At 37.7% G+C, this 14377-nt stretch overlaps 1 protein-coding gene across 1 annotated transcript; it reads left to right on the forward strand.

Annotated features, from left to right (window-relative positions):
• Nucleotides 1-8857: 8857 nt before the first annotated feature.
• Nucleotides 8858-14377, forward strand: LOC309701957 (tripartite motif-containing protein 16-like). Its single transcript, XM_082526311.1, has 7 exons — nt 8858-9165; nt 10679-11053; nt 11131-11226; nt 11930-12163; nt 13034-13196; nt 13269-13328; nt 13412-14377. Exons 1-7 carry the CDS (start codon nt 8926-8928, stop codon nt 13936-13938), a joined length of 1695 nt encoding a protein of 564 aa, XP_082382437.1. The 5' UTR covers nt 8858-8925; the 3' UTR covers nt 13939-14377.

Genomic DNA, 14377 nt, shown 5'->3' on the forward strand with positions numbered 1-14377 from the left:
CATTATGTAAACACAACAACATTCAGCATGTCAGCACATAAGCCACGGACAAATAGACAAGTCTTTGACAAAGTAAGTCAGATAAATCAAGTCAAGTCACTTTTATTTAAATAGTAAATATAATTCTGGGAGGAGTTGTTTTAACAATGTAACCATGTCACTTAATCCTCTCTTTTTTTTCTGAGTACAAGTAGATAGACGCACCAGAAATAAGCAGGGTGTGTGGGCTTTGCCTCTGAAATATGGTGAGAAGCAGAGATGTTATTTCTCCATGCTGAAAATAAAACAGTTAACGTGGTGCAAGCATCTAAGAAGGAGACACCCGCTAGGTGGGTTGTTTCGTCCTGGACCCACAGCATACTGATCAGAATATATCTTTCAGCTGGCTCTGTTTCATGGAAGAGCTAGAGGAGGTGGCTGGGGAGAAGCTTGGACTGCTGCCCCCACCACCCAAACCTAGATAAGATGCAGAGTATGTATGTATGGACAGACTGACTGTTTATATTTATACTACAGGGGCAGATCTTGTGTCTAAGTCAGTGACCTCTGTTCCTTATGTGTACTACATAAGTCCACTCCTATGCTGTACTATTTCACTATCATCTCTCTATCACACAAATAACTAATACATACAGCCTGAAATTTCAATTCAACAATATCAGAGAATTATAGATTCTTTTGTTCTTCAAAGTATCTATCATATCTACCAGATATGGTGTCCAACATTAGAGGTATATCATTCCTTTGGCCTCTGTATGATCCTGTTACACAAGATGTCATTTGTAATAGATCCAACGTGATATCGTAGTTTACTTAAGTAGATAAGAGACCAGGCCCCACCTCACATTGACCTTTGTCATATTATCATCACATTTCACTTTTGGCTTATGTGTCCAACGTTCATAAAATCTTAAAGGAATAAAAGAATTTTACATTGAAGACTATACATACTCATGATTGTCATACTGTGATCAGACATAGCCTTCTTCTTCAACCGCAATGATTGGGAAAATCATGTAGGAATAAAAAGAAATGTCAGTGTAAATCATGATATGGTCCAGAGTGTCGATTCTGACACACAGAGGCCTACTAGTGGGTCCAAGGACAATTGTAGTACTCTGTCCGTACCTTTCCACATGAGCCTCGTGCATCAGGAGTAGTCTTTCAGCCTCTGTTTGCAATGTTGTTTTACCTTATCTGTTCTGTACTCCAGAACTTTATTGTTAGAACAACCAACAATGTCCACACATCTCATTATTACAGTTTTTCTTTCTGTGTAAAGGGCTGTAAGACAAACCTTTAGTTTTATTTTCAGTCTTAGTCAGGCATGCTGTGTAATTAAAGATATGGATTACGGGAATTATTTTAATCAGTGTATCTTTATTATCATAGTTTATGGGTTTGAATGCTCTGATGTACTTTAGAGGTATGAGTTGGGCACGTAACTTTGATCTCTAAATATGATAAAAGTTGCACCTATAGGGTAGTTTCTGGGCATTTCACTTCTGCTTCACAGAGAATTTGTCTTTTCTGAACCAAATAGTTGCTCATCACCACTTAACTGGCCACGAGTGTGTTTGCAAGTGTACTAGTATCTGTGTTGTATGCTGTCGCCAGGTTGCAGTGAAACAAGATATATAATATAGAATACAAACTTAATAATGGCATTACCAACACCAGGAGATCCTGATGGTGCAGTATAAGAAGATGCAACTAATAAGTTAAAGGTGAAATTAATCTAAATAGATATATACACTACCAGCCAAAGGTTGGGCACACCTTCTCATTTAATGGGTTTTTTTCCGCTCCACTTTTTAACCGCACCTCCGAGTAGAGCCCATATTAATGCCACACAGAATTCCAGTACCAGACACATCTCTACATGAACTGTTCTGGGGAGACAGCGCAAATCAGGCCTTTATGGTCAAATAGCAGCTAAGAAACCACAACTAAAGAAAAGTAGCAAGCAGAAGAGATTTGTTTGGGCTAAGAAACACAAGGAATGGACATTAGACCAGTGGAAATCTGTAATCAAAGTAATCAAAGCAGTGGGTGGCTATTCTGAGGAATCTAAAATATAAAACATCTTTTGAGTTTTTGTTTGTTGACACTTTTTTGTGTACTACATAATTACATATTTCATTCATACTTTAGATGCGTTCAGTGAGATCACAATATAAATAATCATGAAAATAAAGAAAAAAACATTAAATGAGAAGGTGTGTCTAAACTGACTGATAGTGTAAATATCCAGTAGCCATTGGAGCCGGATAGCAGTGGCTGGGATGTGCCAGGTATTTCAGTGAAACTGAGTTTCAATAGTGGGACCATAAGATATCTGTAGGCTAATCTGATTAAACTTTGTCTCTCGTCTCACATTCACAGGTTAATGCAGTTCAGCATCTGTCAGCCAATAAGGAAGTCAATCAGTATAAGTTTGTAAGTAAAGGTAGAGGCAACCAAATGCAAGCACAGATAAGTAAGGGACATCAAACACTTAGACTTGAGGATCTATCCGCCTGTTGCACTTCTCTTTCTTGCCAACATGAATGGTAAATTAAGTTTGTTTCTATTATCATCCATGTACATTTGCAGCTACTTTATTCATCACACAATATCTTTTTTCCAGATACTGCAATACAAATTTTATTTGCATCGTTGTGACTAAAGTTGTGTTAATAATTCAAGAAAATAAAAGCAATTCTATCAACTGTGCTAATTTATTCTATGTTAACGATGTATTCTTTTTTTTGTTGCTTCCAGTTGGCTCACATTATGCAACATTATGCTGTGTCCTAGTCTCAGGTTATTTAATAAATATCCATAATGATGATTCACTCTGGATGGTAAAGTGCAGTATAAGGAAAGCTGGAACTATATTAAATCACTTTTTTATTGTCACATCACATGTGCAGGCACACTGGCACAGCACATGCGAGTGAAATTCTTGTGTGCGAGCCCCACAAGCAACAGAGATGTGCAAACACAACAACACAAACGAGCAAAATACAAGAATGGCCAACCTGAAACTAATAAATATATGTACAATATATAATAGTGTATGCATTTCTGGATGTGTATACTAAATATTTTCCTACGTGTGTGTGTGTGTGTGTGTGTGTGTGTGTGTGTATACACATTTTTACAAATTAAATAGTAAAAAAATAAAATAAAATAATAATAATAATAATAATAAAATATATAAAATATACAGAGTTGAATATGTGCAAAACAAGTGGCATTTATATACAGTGTGGAGTGCATAATGTTGAAGTTATGCATTGTGAAGAGGCTGTGGCAATGTAATCCCAAGATATTATATATGTAGGTAATGTGTAAGACATAATGTCCTACATTTCTAGTTCTAATTTCTATGAACTTTAAATTTTCTCTATAAACTTGACAGAGACATAGATAATATACTTTTACAGCAAGTGAGCAGAGTGTAATATGATTACTGACTGAGACTGTCATGCTTGCATGAAGCATTTTTGTCTCTGAGGAATAGAGTTGAAAAATAACTTGCCGATAACAGTTGCAACATTAGAAATGATGCAATAAACAAAATGGTAAAAACTAAAAAAATACTCTGAAACCTTTTTTTTTTTTTTTTGTAGTGCCACCAACACGGAGGATTGTCCTCCTCGGGAAAACGGGAGCTGGAAAAAGCAGTGTTGCAAACACTTTATTTGGAGAATCCACGTTCAAAATGGGCCATTCCCCTGACTCAGAGACTAGCTTTTGCATTTCCAAGTCCAAACTCATTAACAGAAGATCCATAACTTTGGTTGACACGCCCGGCTTCTTTGACACAAGCGGATCAGAAGAGGACATGAAGCCCAACATACTGCAATGTATTGTTGAGTGCGCTCCTGGTCCTCATGCCTTTATCGTTGTTCTTAAAGTGGAGAAATTCACAGATCATGAAAAGTCTGTCATCGAAAACATGTTCCAGTATTTCTCTGAGGAGGTTTTACGATATGCTGTAATTCTTTTCACTCACGGTGACCAACTGCTGGAGGAAATGAAAATTGAAGAGTTCGTCAGTCAGAGCAAATGCCTGGCTGATCTCGTTCAGAAGTGTGGAGGCCGTTGCCACGTTATAGATAATAAATACTGGAATAATGAGGCAAAGAATGAATACAGGAGCAACAAGTTCCAAGTGGAACAGCTTCTCAAAACCATTGATGATATAGTGATGGAAAACAAAGGTGGATATTACACTAATGAGATACTGCAAGCAATAGAGACAGAAATACAGAAAGAGGCAGAGCGTATTAAACAAACATCAGAGACTATGTCTTCAGAAGAAGCCAGGGAAAGAGCTAAAAGTGGAGTCTATAAACAGCACGTGGCTAAATTTGCACGCATCGCAGGTAAAGGTCTACTAATTGCAGCTTTGCTTGGTGGATTGGAGTTTGCTCCACTTGTACCTCTAGCTATAAAAGGAGTCAGTACAATCAAACAAGCAGCAAGGAAGAAGAGAATAGAAACAGTGTCAAAGGAAGAAACAAGTACAGGAGTAACTGCGGTAAAGGCAGGAGGAAAAGCACAAACACAGTCAGTATCTACACCGAATAAAGGAACTCCAACAAAAGAAACAGCAGTGGAAAGGAGCGTCGCTGGAGCAAAAACGGGAGCTGATATTCTCTCAAAACTACTTAAAATTTTTAGGAAGACAAATGAAGAGGAAGTGAGCGCATCAATAACAGACGAAGCAGCGACACTGGAAGAAGAAGCCGAAGATGCAGAAGCAGAAGATGGAACAGAGGAACTAGTCGAAGAAGAAACTGGGACTGCAGAAGTTTTACCAACTATAGAAACAGATGTGCCAGTAGAAGAAGAAGAAACTGAGCAAGTAAAAGTGGAAATGACACAAGAGATGACAACATCAATGACAGGAGAAACACCAGAAGTGGCAGCAGTACTGGCAGATGGAGAAGGAGCAGCTGCGTTGACAACAGCAGTCGAAGAAGAAACAGTTGGGGCGGTGCTGTCAGCAGCAGAGGAGGCGGCTGAGGAGGTAGCGTTGTCTGCAGTGGGGGAAGCTCTTTCAGTAACAGCGGTGGTAGAGGGCATGGCTGAAGCTTCAATTGAAGGAGTGGAAATGGAAGTAGTAGAAGGAGCTGCTGGAGTAGTTGCGGAGGCAATAGATGGAGTAGTACAAGTGATGGATGTAGCTGTTAAGGTAGCTGAAAGCTGTTGCATACAGTGAATCAACCTGTACCAACAGAATTTCTGCTTTCAGCGATTCAACTCGACTATTTCTATTAAAACTATTGTAACACTGGCAACAATGGTGTAATCACTTACATCCCTGTAATGGGTGGTATGAGTTATAATATAGATCTAGTTGAGGCTGGCTCTTAATTAAAAAAAAAAGCAGTTAAGACATTGTTGCTAACATTTTTGGCTTTACTTTTGTGTTTTTAAAATGGATAGTGTTTCAAATACAGAGATTTAATTTCTTCTTTTTTTGTTAAATATAAAACTATTGATTGTATTAATTCTATCTATTAAGAAAACATGATCTGGTTAGGCTGGGAAACATTATAGCAGAGTTGTCCTTTAAACCATCTCAAGGATTTTATCTAGTAATGACAGAAATAATTATATTCTTAAAATGAAATTTTAAGATTACATTTTTGATGAAAAAATATAGTTAAAACAAGCAAACGGTTATAAAAGATCTGACTTGAGGGCGGATCAACCCTGGAGTCTTTTCTTGTCTGGGCAACTAATATCACAGGTGCATTAAACTGTGTCTGTCCTGTTTCTCCACACTTTTACCTTCAGTTTTCATCTCCTACAATTTGTCAGATTACAGCTGAATAATTTAAAGATTTAAAAACTTCAAAAATGCATTTAAGCAGGGTAAATGATGACCACAAAAAGTATAAAAATAAATGATATATTTTGAACTTCTATTTCATTAATAATGATGATATAGTTTGTCATTTTTTTATTTCTTTCCTTCCTGTTTTGTTAAGGTAAACATGTTGGTCAGCACTGACACATGTTCATTTTCTTCGCTTAGGTGGATTAAAATTAAAACTCTGTTCTTTATTTCCATGTTGCCATAGTGAATCATGGTTTATTATTGATTTTATTTAGAGGTCAGACATTTGTAGGTCTGTTGATGTAACAAAGATTACTCAGAGAAGGGAAGTTATTAACAAGAAAAGAAGCACAAATAGAGGGGGAAGCTCAAGCAATATAAAGTTGAACCTGGGAGGACTCATTAACTACAAGTTGTAAGAAGATGACTTGGCAACTGTTGTTTCACTAATTTGTGCCTTCTTGTCTCCTCGTCCTGCTGCCTATGAGGGAAAATTTATCTTCAGCGTGTCTTGCTATAGTTTATCACAAGTTGTGAAACTGATATGGAGGACAGAGGAAAGAGGAAGCATGCTAGAGGAGCTATAGTTGTGTATGCACAGGTGTGTGTTTTATTGAAGTGTTTTGGGGTTGTTTTAACTATAACAGAGCTGTGGCACAAAGCTGGAATGTACCAGTCATGGTGGGAGGACTCAGCAGCCAGACCTTTTTACCTAGAAGTCATTTCATTATTTAAGATCAAACTTTGTACCCTTCACTGTTCCTATAAAACTTTCTTGTCTCTTTGTGCTTTGTTGTGAATTTAACTGAAAATTAAGCTAAATAGTTGTTTAAAAATACATATATTTTAAATGTTGATCAACAACCTGTCATTTCTTATCTAGTGAATTTTTATTTTTATTCATCGCCTTTTGGGAGAAATTATTAGAAGCATCCTGTTTTACTTTAACTTTAGCGTGTGGGCTAAAAGTAATCGGTATGTTACTGCTGCTTAGAGGCTGCAGAACAGATAACCTGTAACTCTGATAAAGGAGCTGTTCTGATAAAGTGACCCAATTAGGGAATATTTTTAAAGTCTCCTATTCCACATCCTCCAACGAAACTCATCACTTTAAGTAACTGAAAATGTTCTCTGATGTGAAGCTCACAGTGAGGCATTTAATGTTGCAGTGTCATTTCCAATAAAACAAGCCCAAAAAAGGAGTGTCTGGTGAATGTTCTGATATCCAAAAAGAAAAATCTTCCACTTGAATGAAAATTTGTTGATGTTTTCAGGCATGGCCCTCAACTTACTAAACCACCCCCCTGCAACTGTGTCTCTGTTCTTAAAGTGGTAAGCACCTATTTTATCTCCTAATCACAAACAGTGCAATATGATTGTCTTGGCCCTGAGTAAACATAACTGAAATGTGCACATTACTACTCCTGAAATGATCAACAACAAATCTCTATGAAATATTAATTAAACATGAGCTAAATATTAAACTCAAAATATACAGTAGGGATTTTGCGCCTACAGCAGCTGGTGACGTGTAGGCGCAAAATCGTGTTGCTCAAACAAGAGTCCCGCTAAGATCCATAGAGACGCAAAAGGAGTCTCAATGATTAGAGTCGTAATTACAGTGAGTCACCACTAGATGTCAGCAGATCGCAGGATTTCTTTTCCCCAGACATAATTCTGTTAAACTTTCTGTGCCATGATGACATCCAGTTCAGCAAAAAAGTAACTTTTATACTATTAAAGTTATTTTTCATCTCTTTTATTAAGGCTTTTCTATTCTAAAGTTTATATTAAAACTAGCAGTAGCACTCACTGGCCTATTTATTAGGGACACTGTGACATAGAGATCAAAAAAACTTTAGACATCAAAAATTCAGACGGTTTGATTAAATTACATCTCTGCCTTGTATTACTTGAAGTGCCAGGTAGCTTTGTGGTCACTTTAAAAATCATTCTATCTCTTAAAGTCTGGCCATTAGTGAAAGGCTACTGTGCAAATATTTACACTCATTTTACCTCAATGCCAGTCACATTGTGTCTTTTCTTCATACTGTAGGTATGTGTAGCAGGTGTAGGTATGAGTCTGAAGGTGCAACCACAAATAAAAATTCCTTTGATTTTGATCAATTAATTCTAGGTTTATGCGAACACATCAGTTTGCTGGAAGATGTAAATTACATACTAATCAATGTATATTCATAATTAAAATACTGTACTTAAAAAAACTACTGACATCTATCTTTTATCTTTAAATACTAAAAGAATGATGTATTTATTTCTTTATGTGTACATTTATGTATATTCGAATGTACAAGATAAAATCATTTTGGCCAGAGGCTATTAGGTCTTTTTCTTAGGTAGCCACACCCATGTGTGCACACATATCAAAGGTCATAACTTACAGCACTAGAAAACAATCATCATTTGCTTCATGTAATGCTAATGTCTGCAGTATATTGCCTCACTGGGAAATGAGGAAATAACACAAGAATCATATCAGCAATCATATCTGTCCCGCATTTAGCAGGTTAAACTAAAATAAACAATAAAAGACGAATCAAATAGACCAATACGGCAAGGCTGGGTTGGTCGATTTGGTAAAGTAAATCCGTTGGGCATCTTTCTTTGCCTTTAGATAGTAATTCTGATGGCAAAAGAGCCAAACGGGACAGGCAAAAAAAAACAAAAAACGATCATACCAACAAGAGAAGAAACACCTTAATTACCAGCTTCTCAGCTGTCCCCATCCTGTTCCCATGCATTCGTGTATGTTTTTTTTTTAACATTTGCATTAACTTTGTAACTTTTTTAAGTTTGATTATGGTTTAAAAAATTAATAAAAAAATTAATAAATAAAATACATAACATTTGCAGGGAACAGTGGTTATTGTTTGCTTTTTATTTTTATATTTGTCATTATTTTAATGTATTAATTTTTTTTAAGTGGCGTTAGCAAGCTTTTATAACAAAACTGTCACATACTAATTGGTTTAAGACTTGCAGAAGTTGAAGCCCCACCCCACATTTCCTTGCGTTTCCCTTCAATTAGTTAAAAACTCCGCTGTGCACCTGTGGATTTCATCCAAATGGCAGAGAAATGGCCGCAGCAGTGTGCCGTCGAGTTGGACCTGTATCAGCTTTACTGCTCGGTATGTATGGACCTACTCAAAGATCCCGTCACCATCCAGTGTGGACACACTTACTGCAGAATCTGCATCGAGGGGTGCTGGGAGCAGGAAAAGGAGAAGGGAACGTACAGCTGTCCTCAGTGTAGGGAGACCTTCAGTCCAAGGCCTGTCCTCGGGAGGAACAACATGCTGGCTGAGGTGATGCATCCACCGTGCTGCTTGGGGGAAAAAAAAAAAAAAAAAAAATCCGAGTTAATTAATGTACCTTTTTTTTTTTTTTTGCTTGTTTTGTTAATTAAATACACATTTACGCCTACCGGTCACGTGGTTAGTGCCGTGTTTGACCCACTCCTTTCTTCAGACCTGCTTTAATTCTTCGTGGCACAGACTCAGCAAGGTGCTGGAAACATTCCTCGGTGTTTTTTGGTTCAACATTTCGTGACAGTATCACACAGTTGCTGCAGATTTGTCGTTTATGTCAGGTTTCAGCTTTGTGCCATGATCTGCAGCTATCTCTCAGATAAGCTCATCTCTTACTAAAGGACACGTGGTGTGTCAAGAAAATATCCCCAACACCATTAAATTATTAATTATTAACAGCAGTCTGTATCACTATCCAACTTGGTTTTAAGTTGGATAGTGATTTTTAAATTGGACAACCAAATCAGAGCAGTGGGGAAGTGCAGTTTTTATCATTTAAGGCGACTGGCAAGAGTAAAATCTTTTCTTTCGAGGCAGCACCTTGAAACCGTGATCCATGCTTTTATTTCTTCCCGCCTGGACTACTGTAACACACTTTATGTGGGGGTCAGTCAGTCATTGCTCTCACGTCTGCAGCTGGTTCAAAATGCTGCTGCACGACTCCTAACAGGAACTTGTAAAAGAGAGCATATAACCCCTGTCCTAGCCTCACTGCACTGGCTGCCTGTGTCTAATTTTAAAATTCTGTTTGTTTTTAAATGCCTTCACAATCTTGCCCTGCCTTACTTCTCTGAGCTTTATCTCCACACACCATGTCGGTCTCTCAGGTCACCTGACCAGCTGCTCCTGTAGGTACCGAGATCCAGGAGGAAGCTCAGAGGGGACAGGGCCTTTTCTATCGTGGGTCCAAAATTATGGAGTACTTTGCCCTGGCACGTTAGAGTATCCTTCACTATCCACTTTTAAATCGCGTCTTAAAACCCACTTTTAATCTTTGGCTTTTAACCTCAGTGAGACTTAGTTTTCCATGGAAATTAAATTAGTTATTTAATTCATTTTTTTTCTTTCTTTTATTTGGCTTTTATTTATATCTTATGTATTTTTATTTTTTGGTTCCTGTGTGTGTGTGTCAGTCCCAGAAGATTAGCAATTTCTGAAAGACTGACACCAGCATGTCTGCCACATTGAAATTAGTCTTTTTTTCCATTCTGGTTCTGTCTAATAACGTCCCAGGAGTATAATTTCTTATTTATTTTGGCATGGCATTAGATTTTTTGTAGGTGATTACCACACCCACTGTTGTTACTCCTAAAATATTTTAATACACATTATTTTCATAACCAGCTATTCTGTACACAACAACATATTATGTTTTTTTATTATTGCATTTTCTACAGTTTTAAAGAAAATACACAATTGGGATGCTTTTGCTGACTTCATCCTCTTTCAGTTCTATTTTGATTCTGTTTGTCGTGCAAAACCTTTGACCGCTTTTATTTGATCACTGTAGGTTGTAGAGAAGCTGAAGAGGACAGTAACCCAACAGGCCCGTCCAGCTTCTCCTCTTGCTCCTGCAGGACCAACAGACATTGCCTGTGATTTCTGTTGTGGGACCAAAAGAAACAAAGCCAGCATGTCTTGCCTGACCTGCTTGGCATCGTACTGTCCTGCTCATCTTGAGCCTCACCACAGTTTTCCTGTGCTGAAGCTTCACCAGCTGGTGTCTGCTACAGTGCCACTTAAGGATAAAATGTGCACAAAGCACAACAAGCTGATGGAGGTTTACTGTAAGACTGATCAAAGATGTATCTGCTATTTGTGCACCATGGACGATCACTGGCGCCACTCAACAGTGTCAGCTGCAGCAGAAAGAGCTGCTGAGCAGGTAAAGATCAATAAAAAAAAACAAAATGAATCTGGAGTGTTTTAATTTTTCTCTGATCCTGCGGTTTCTTCTTGCAGGGACGGCTTTTTCTGAGTCACTGTGCAGTTAAGCGGAAATCCCAGGAGAGACAAAAAGAGCTGAATGAGCTGGTCCAAGCTGTGAAGGACTTCAAGGTGTGGAAATAAGACTAGAAACCAAATATCTCTACTGACCACAGTGCTGTCTAGTACATGTGCTTTGTGGTAGTGTAAACTCATAAATTACTTGGTTAAATTCCAACTACTGCGTTCAGATTAATACAGCTTTCATAAGAATAACTGCCTCCTTAATGTGCTTTATACCGTAAGGTGAAGACCCTACAATCATACAGAGATGATACATATGAGTTATACAGTTTTTTTTTCTATTAAGAGCATTAACAGGCTTTAATCCTGTATTTTCAATGTACCTAATACAAGAGATTCAGTCAGCAAATGGAATTGGCTGACTGTGGCCCATTTCATCTGTGTGCAACAGGCACATAGTTGCATGTACACTTTGAGATATTGTTTACATGGAAACTTTTCACAGTGAGTCAAGATGCAAAGTAAACTGCAGATGAACCACGACAAACACATTTTTAACAATAAACCTAATTGGTCACTTAAAGGAGCTAATGAGGACAACATAAGTAAAAAATAAAGCTCTCCAGAAAACACTTGGAGTAAAAATCAGAAATTAAAATCCATCAATGAGACACTAACTATTACATATTTACTAAATGCAGTGGCTACATTTTATTTTCTTTATATTGGTTTATGAATTTTGCCGCAGTTTTCTAAATTCGCCTCCAAAAAGTATTTTTTTCCTAATCTAAACCTTCCTTGTATAAAACAGATTTATTTTCAGACTGCAATGAAGTCCAAAGACAAGCTCTTTGATGAGCTGATCTCCTCCATACAAAAGCAACGTACTTTAATAAAGCAGCTGATTGAGACTCAAGAGAAACTTGCAGTTGTTCGGGCAGAAGCTCTGCAGCTGCAGCTGGAGGAGGAAATCGCCAGGCTGAAGAAAAGAGACGCTGACCTGGAACAGCTTTCTCATACAGAAGATCACATTCATTTCATTCAGGTAGGAAATGTGTCTTTTGTGTTGTAGGCCAACTCATGTTTCTTTCTAAAATTCTGTCACCATTTAGACTCTATATTTAATTCAGTGTTTTATAACCAAAAGGTCACATCTGGAGCTATAAAAGCTCAAATGGTTGTAGAGGAAAACCTGTTTAAACATTACCTCATGAAGACATAAACACTGCACTATCACTATTTTGTTAATTGCTATGTTTTGTAGCGCTCATTTCATGTAAGGCCATCAAAGCTTCCCACCCGAGCAAAGAAAAATCCAGGTGAAAGAAACCTAATGTGAAACATGCAGTTTGAGCACACATTGTAACTTCTTGCTGGGGAGTTTATGAGGATGCATAAATTTGATTTAAAATGTGTTGCTGTGCAGCAAATGTTCATCAATGAATATGAGCATTTACATTGAAAAAATGAGAGGGAGGATATAAATTTTGTATATGGTGCACCATCTCTCGCTCTCTGTATGTATGTATGTATGTATATATAAAAACACTGCAGAGAGTAAAATTACTGACAGTCCACCATTGTACAAATGTAGAAATTAATTTCACTGAAACAATAATGTGGTGCCAAGCATAGAAAAATCTGCACTTTGAAAAATACCCGTGTACATGTGGACGTAGCCTGAGAGCCGATACTGATGGAGCCATATTAGAACAAGTCTTGAAAAACTAGATCTATTGTAGAAATACTTTTTTGAGAAAAGCAGGGAGCTGAAACTTTGCACACATCCTATTGGGATTTTTTTCTTCTTTTTCCTTTATAGTTACACATAAAATGTTTTTATTTAAATATGTTATATGTTCAAAAATTAAATTTCAACATCTTTGTTTTTTTTTTTTTTCCTTTTTTTCCCCAGCTCTTCCAGTCTCTCTCCATCTCATGTGAATCTCCAGACTTGCCAACAGGTGCTGTTGTTCGTCCTAAACATTCAGTGGAAACCGTGACCGAATGTCTGACTCAGCTGAGAGATGACATGAAGAAGCTTCTGGAGACCACATGGCCCAAGATCTCTGCAACAGGTACCTGAGAGAAATATCCATCCACTTGATTCCACTTAATCCAGTATTATTCATTTATTTTGTTCCTATCAGTTTTTGGTATAAAAGTTGTGCTGCCACCTGTGCCAAAGACCAGAGAAGAGTTTTTGTGCTGTAAGTATATCAGTACATCAAAGCAGTAATCACTTACTAAATACTTGAAGGCTGATGATATTCCTGGTTTGCTTGTCCATCAGATCACTGTCCTCTAACAGTGGATCCCAACTCGGTCAACAAATACTTGGACCTTTCACAAGATTCTCAACGAGTGACGAGTGGCTACTATGAGCATTTTCATTTATCTCACTCGGACAGGTTTGGAGGTGTGAAGCAGGTGCTGTGCAAAGAGGGTTTAACAGGGCGGTGCTATTGGGAGGTCAGTTGGAGTGGTGGCGCCTGGTCAGTGGCAGCGTCTTACAAAAACATCAGCCGGACATCATTTGACTCGGAATTTGGGAAGAATGACAAGTCCTGGTGTTTGGAGTGCTCTGCAAAAGGATATACTTTCAGACATAATTTAGTAGCAAAGGCGGTGTCAGGTCCTCGTACCTCTCAGATTGGCGTGTACCTGGATTACAGGTCAGGTACTCTGTCGTTTTACAGCATCTCTGACATCATGACTCTGCTTCACAAAGTGTGCACAGTATTCACTCAGCCTCTCTATCCTGGCCTTGGGCTGAAGGAAGGAAGCTCTGGCTGTTATGCAGAAGTGAAGAAGTTGTGATGCCAACTTTTTCACCTCTACCATGTTGATTAATGTCTTTCAAGACCTAAAATAAGCAGTGAAGAAACCTGTGAGTGACTCGAATGACTCACACTGTTTGGATGTTGAAAGGCGTGACTCTAGGTGCTCTATCCTCACCAGGCAGGTGTAGAGTTGTGGTTCTAGATTAGAACATTGGAGAAATAAAATCACTGCTAAGTAAATGTAAGAGTTTGTTGCTTTAAGTAATATCATTACCCCGGGTTTGTTTTTGTTTTTGTTTTGCTTTTTTTTTTTTTTTTTTTTTTTTTTTTTGTTTTGTTAAAGTGACTTTGAACGGTCACTTTATAAGCTACATGCACCCAATTGTCTTTGTTCTGTTTTGTCTTTAATGCCTCGGGGAAAAAGAAGTGTTACATTTGTGTTGGTGTATGGTATAAAATATAACTGCTAAAGAAAA

The sequence above is a fragment of the Aulonocara stuartgranti genome (genome assembly GCF_965226115.1).
Source record: "Aulonocara stuartgranti genome assembly, chromosome: 3".
In the NCBI taxonomy this organism is placed as follows: Eukaryota; Metazoa; Chordata; class Actinopteri; order Cichliformes; family Cichlidae; genus Aulonocara; species Aulonocara stuartgranti.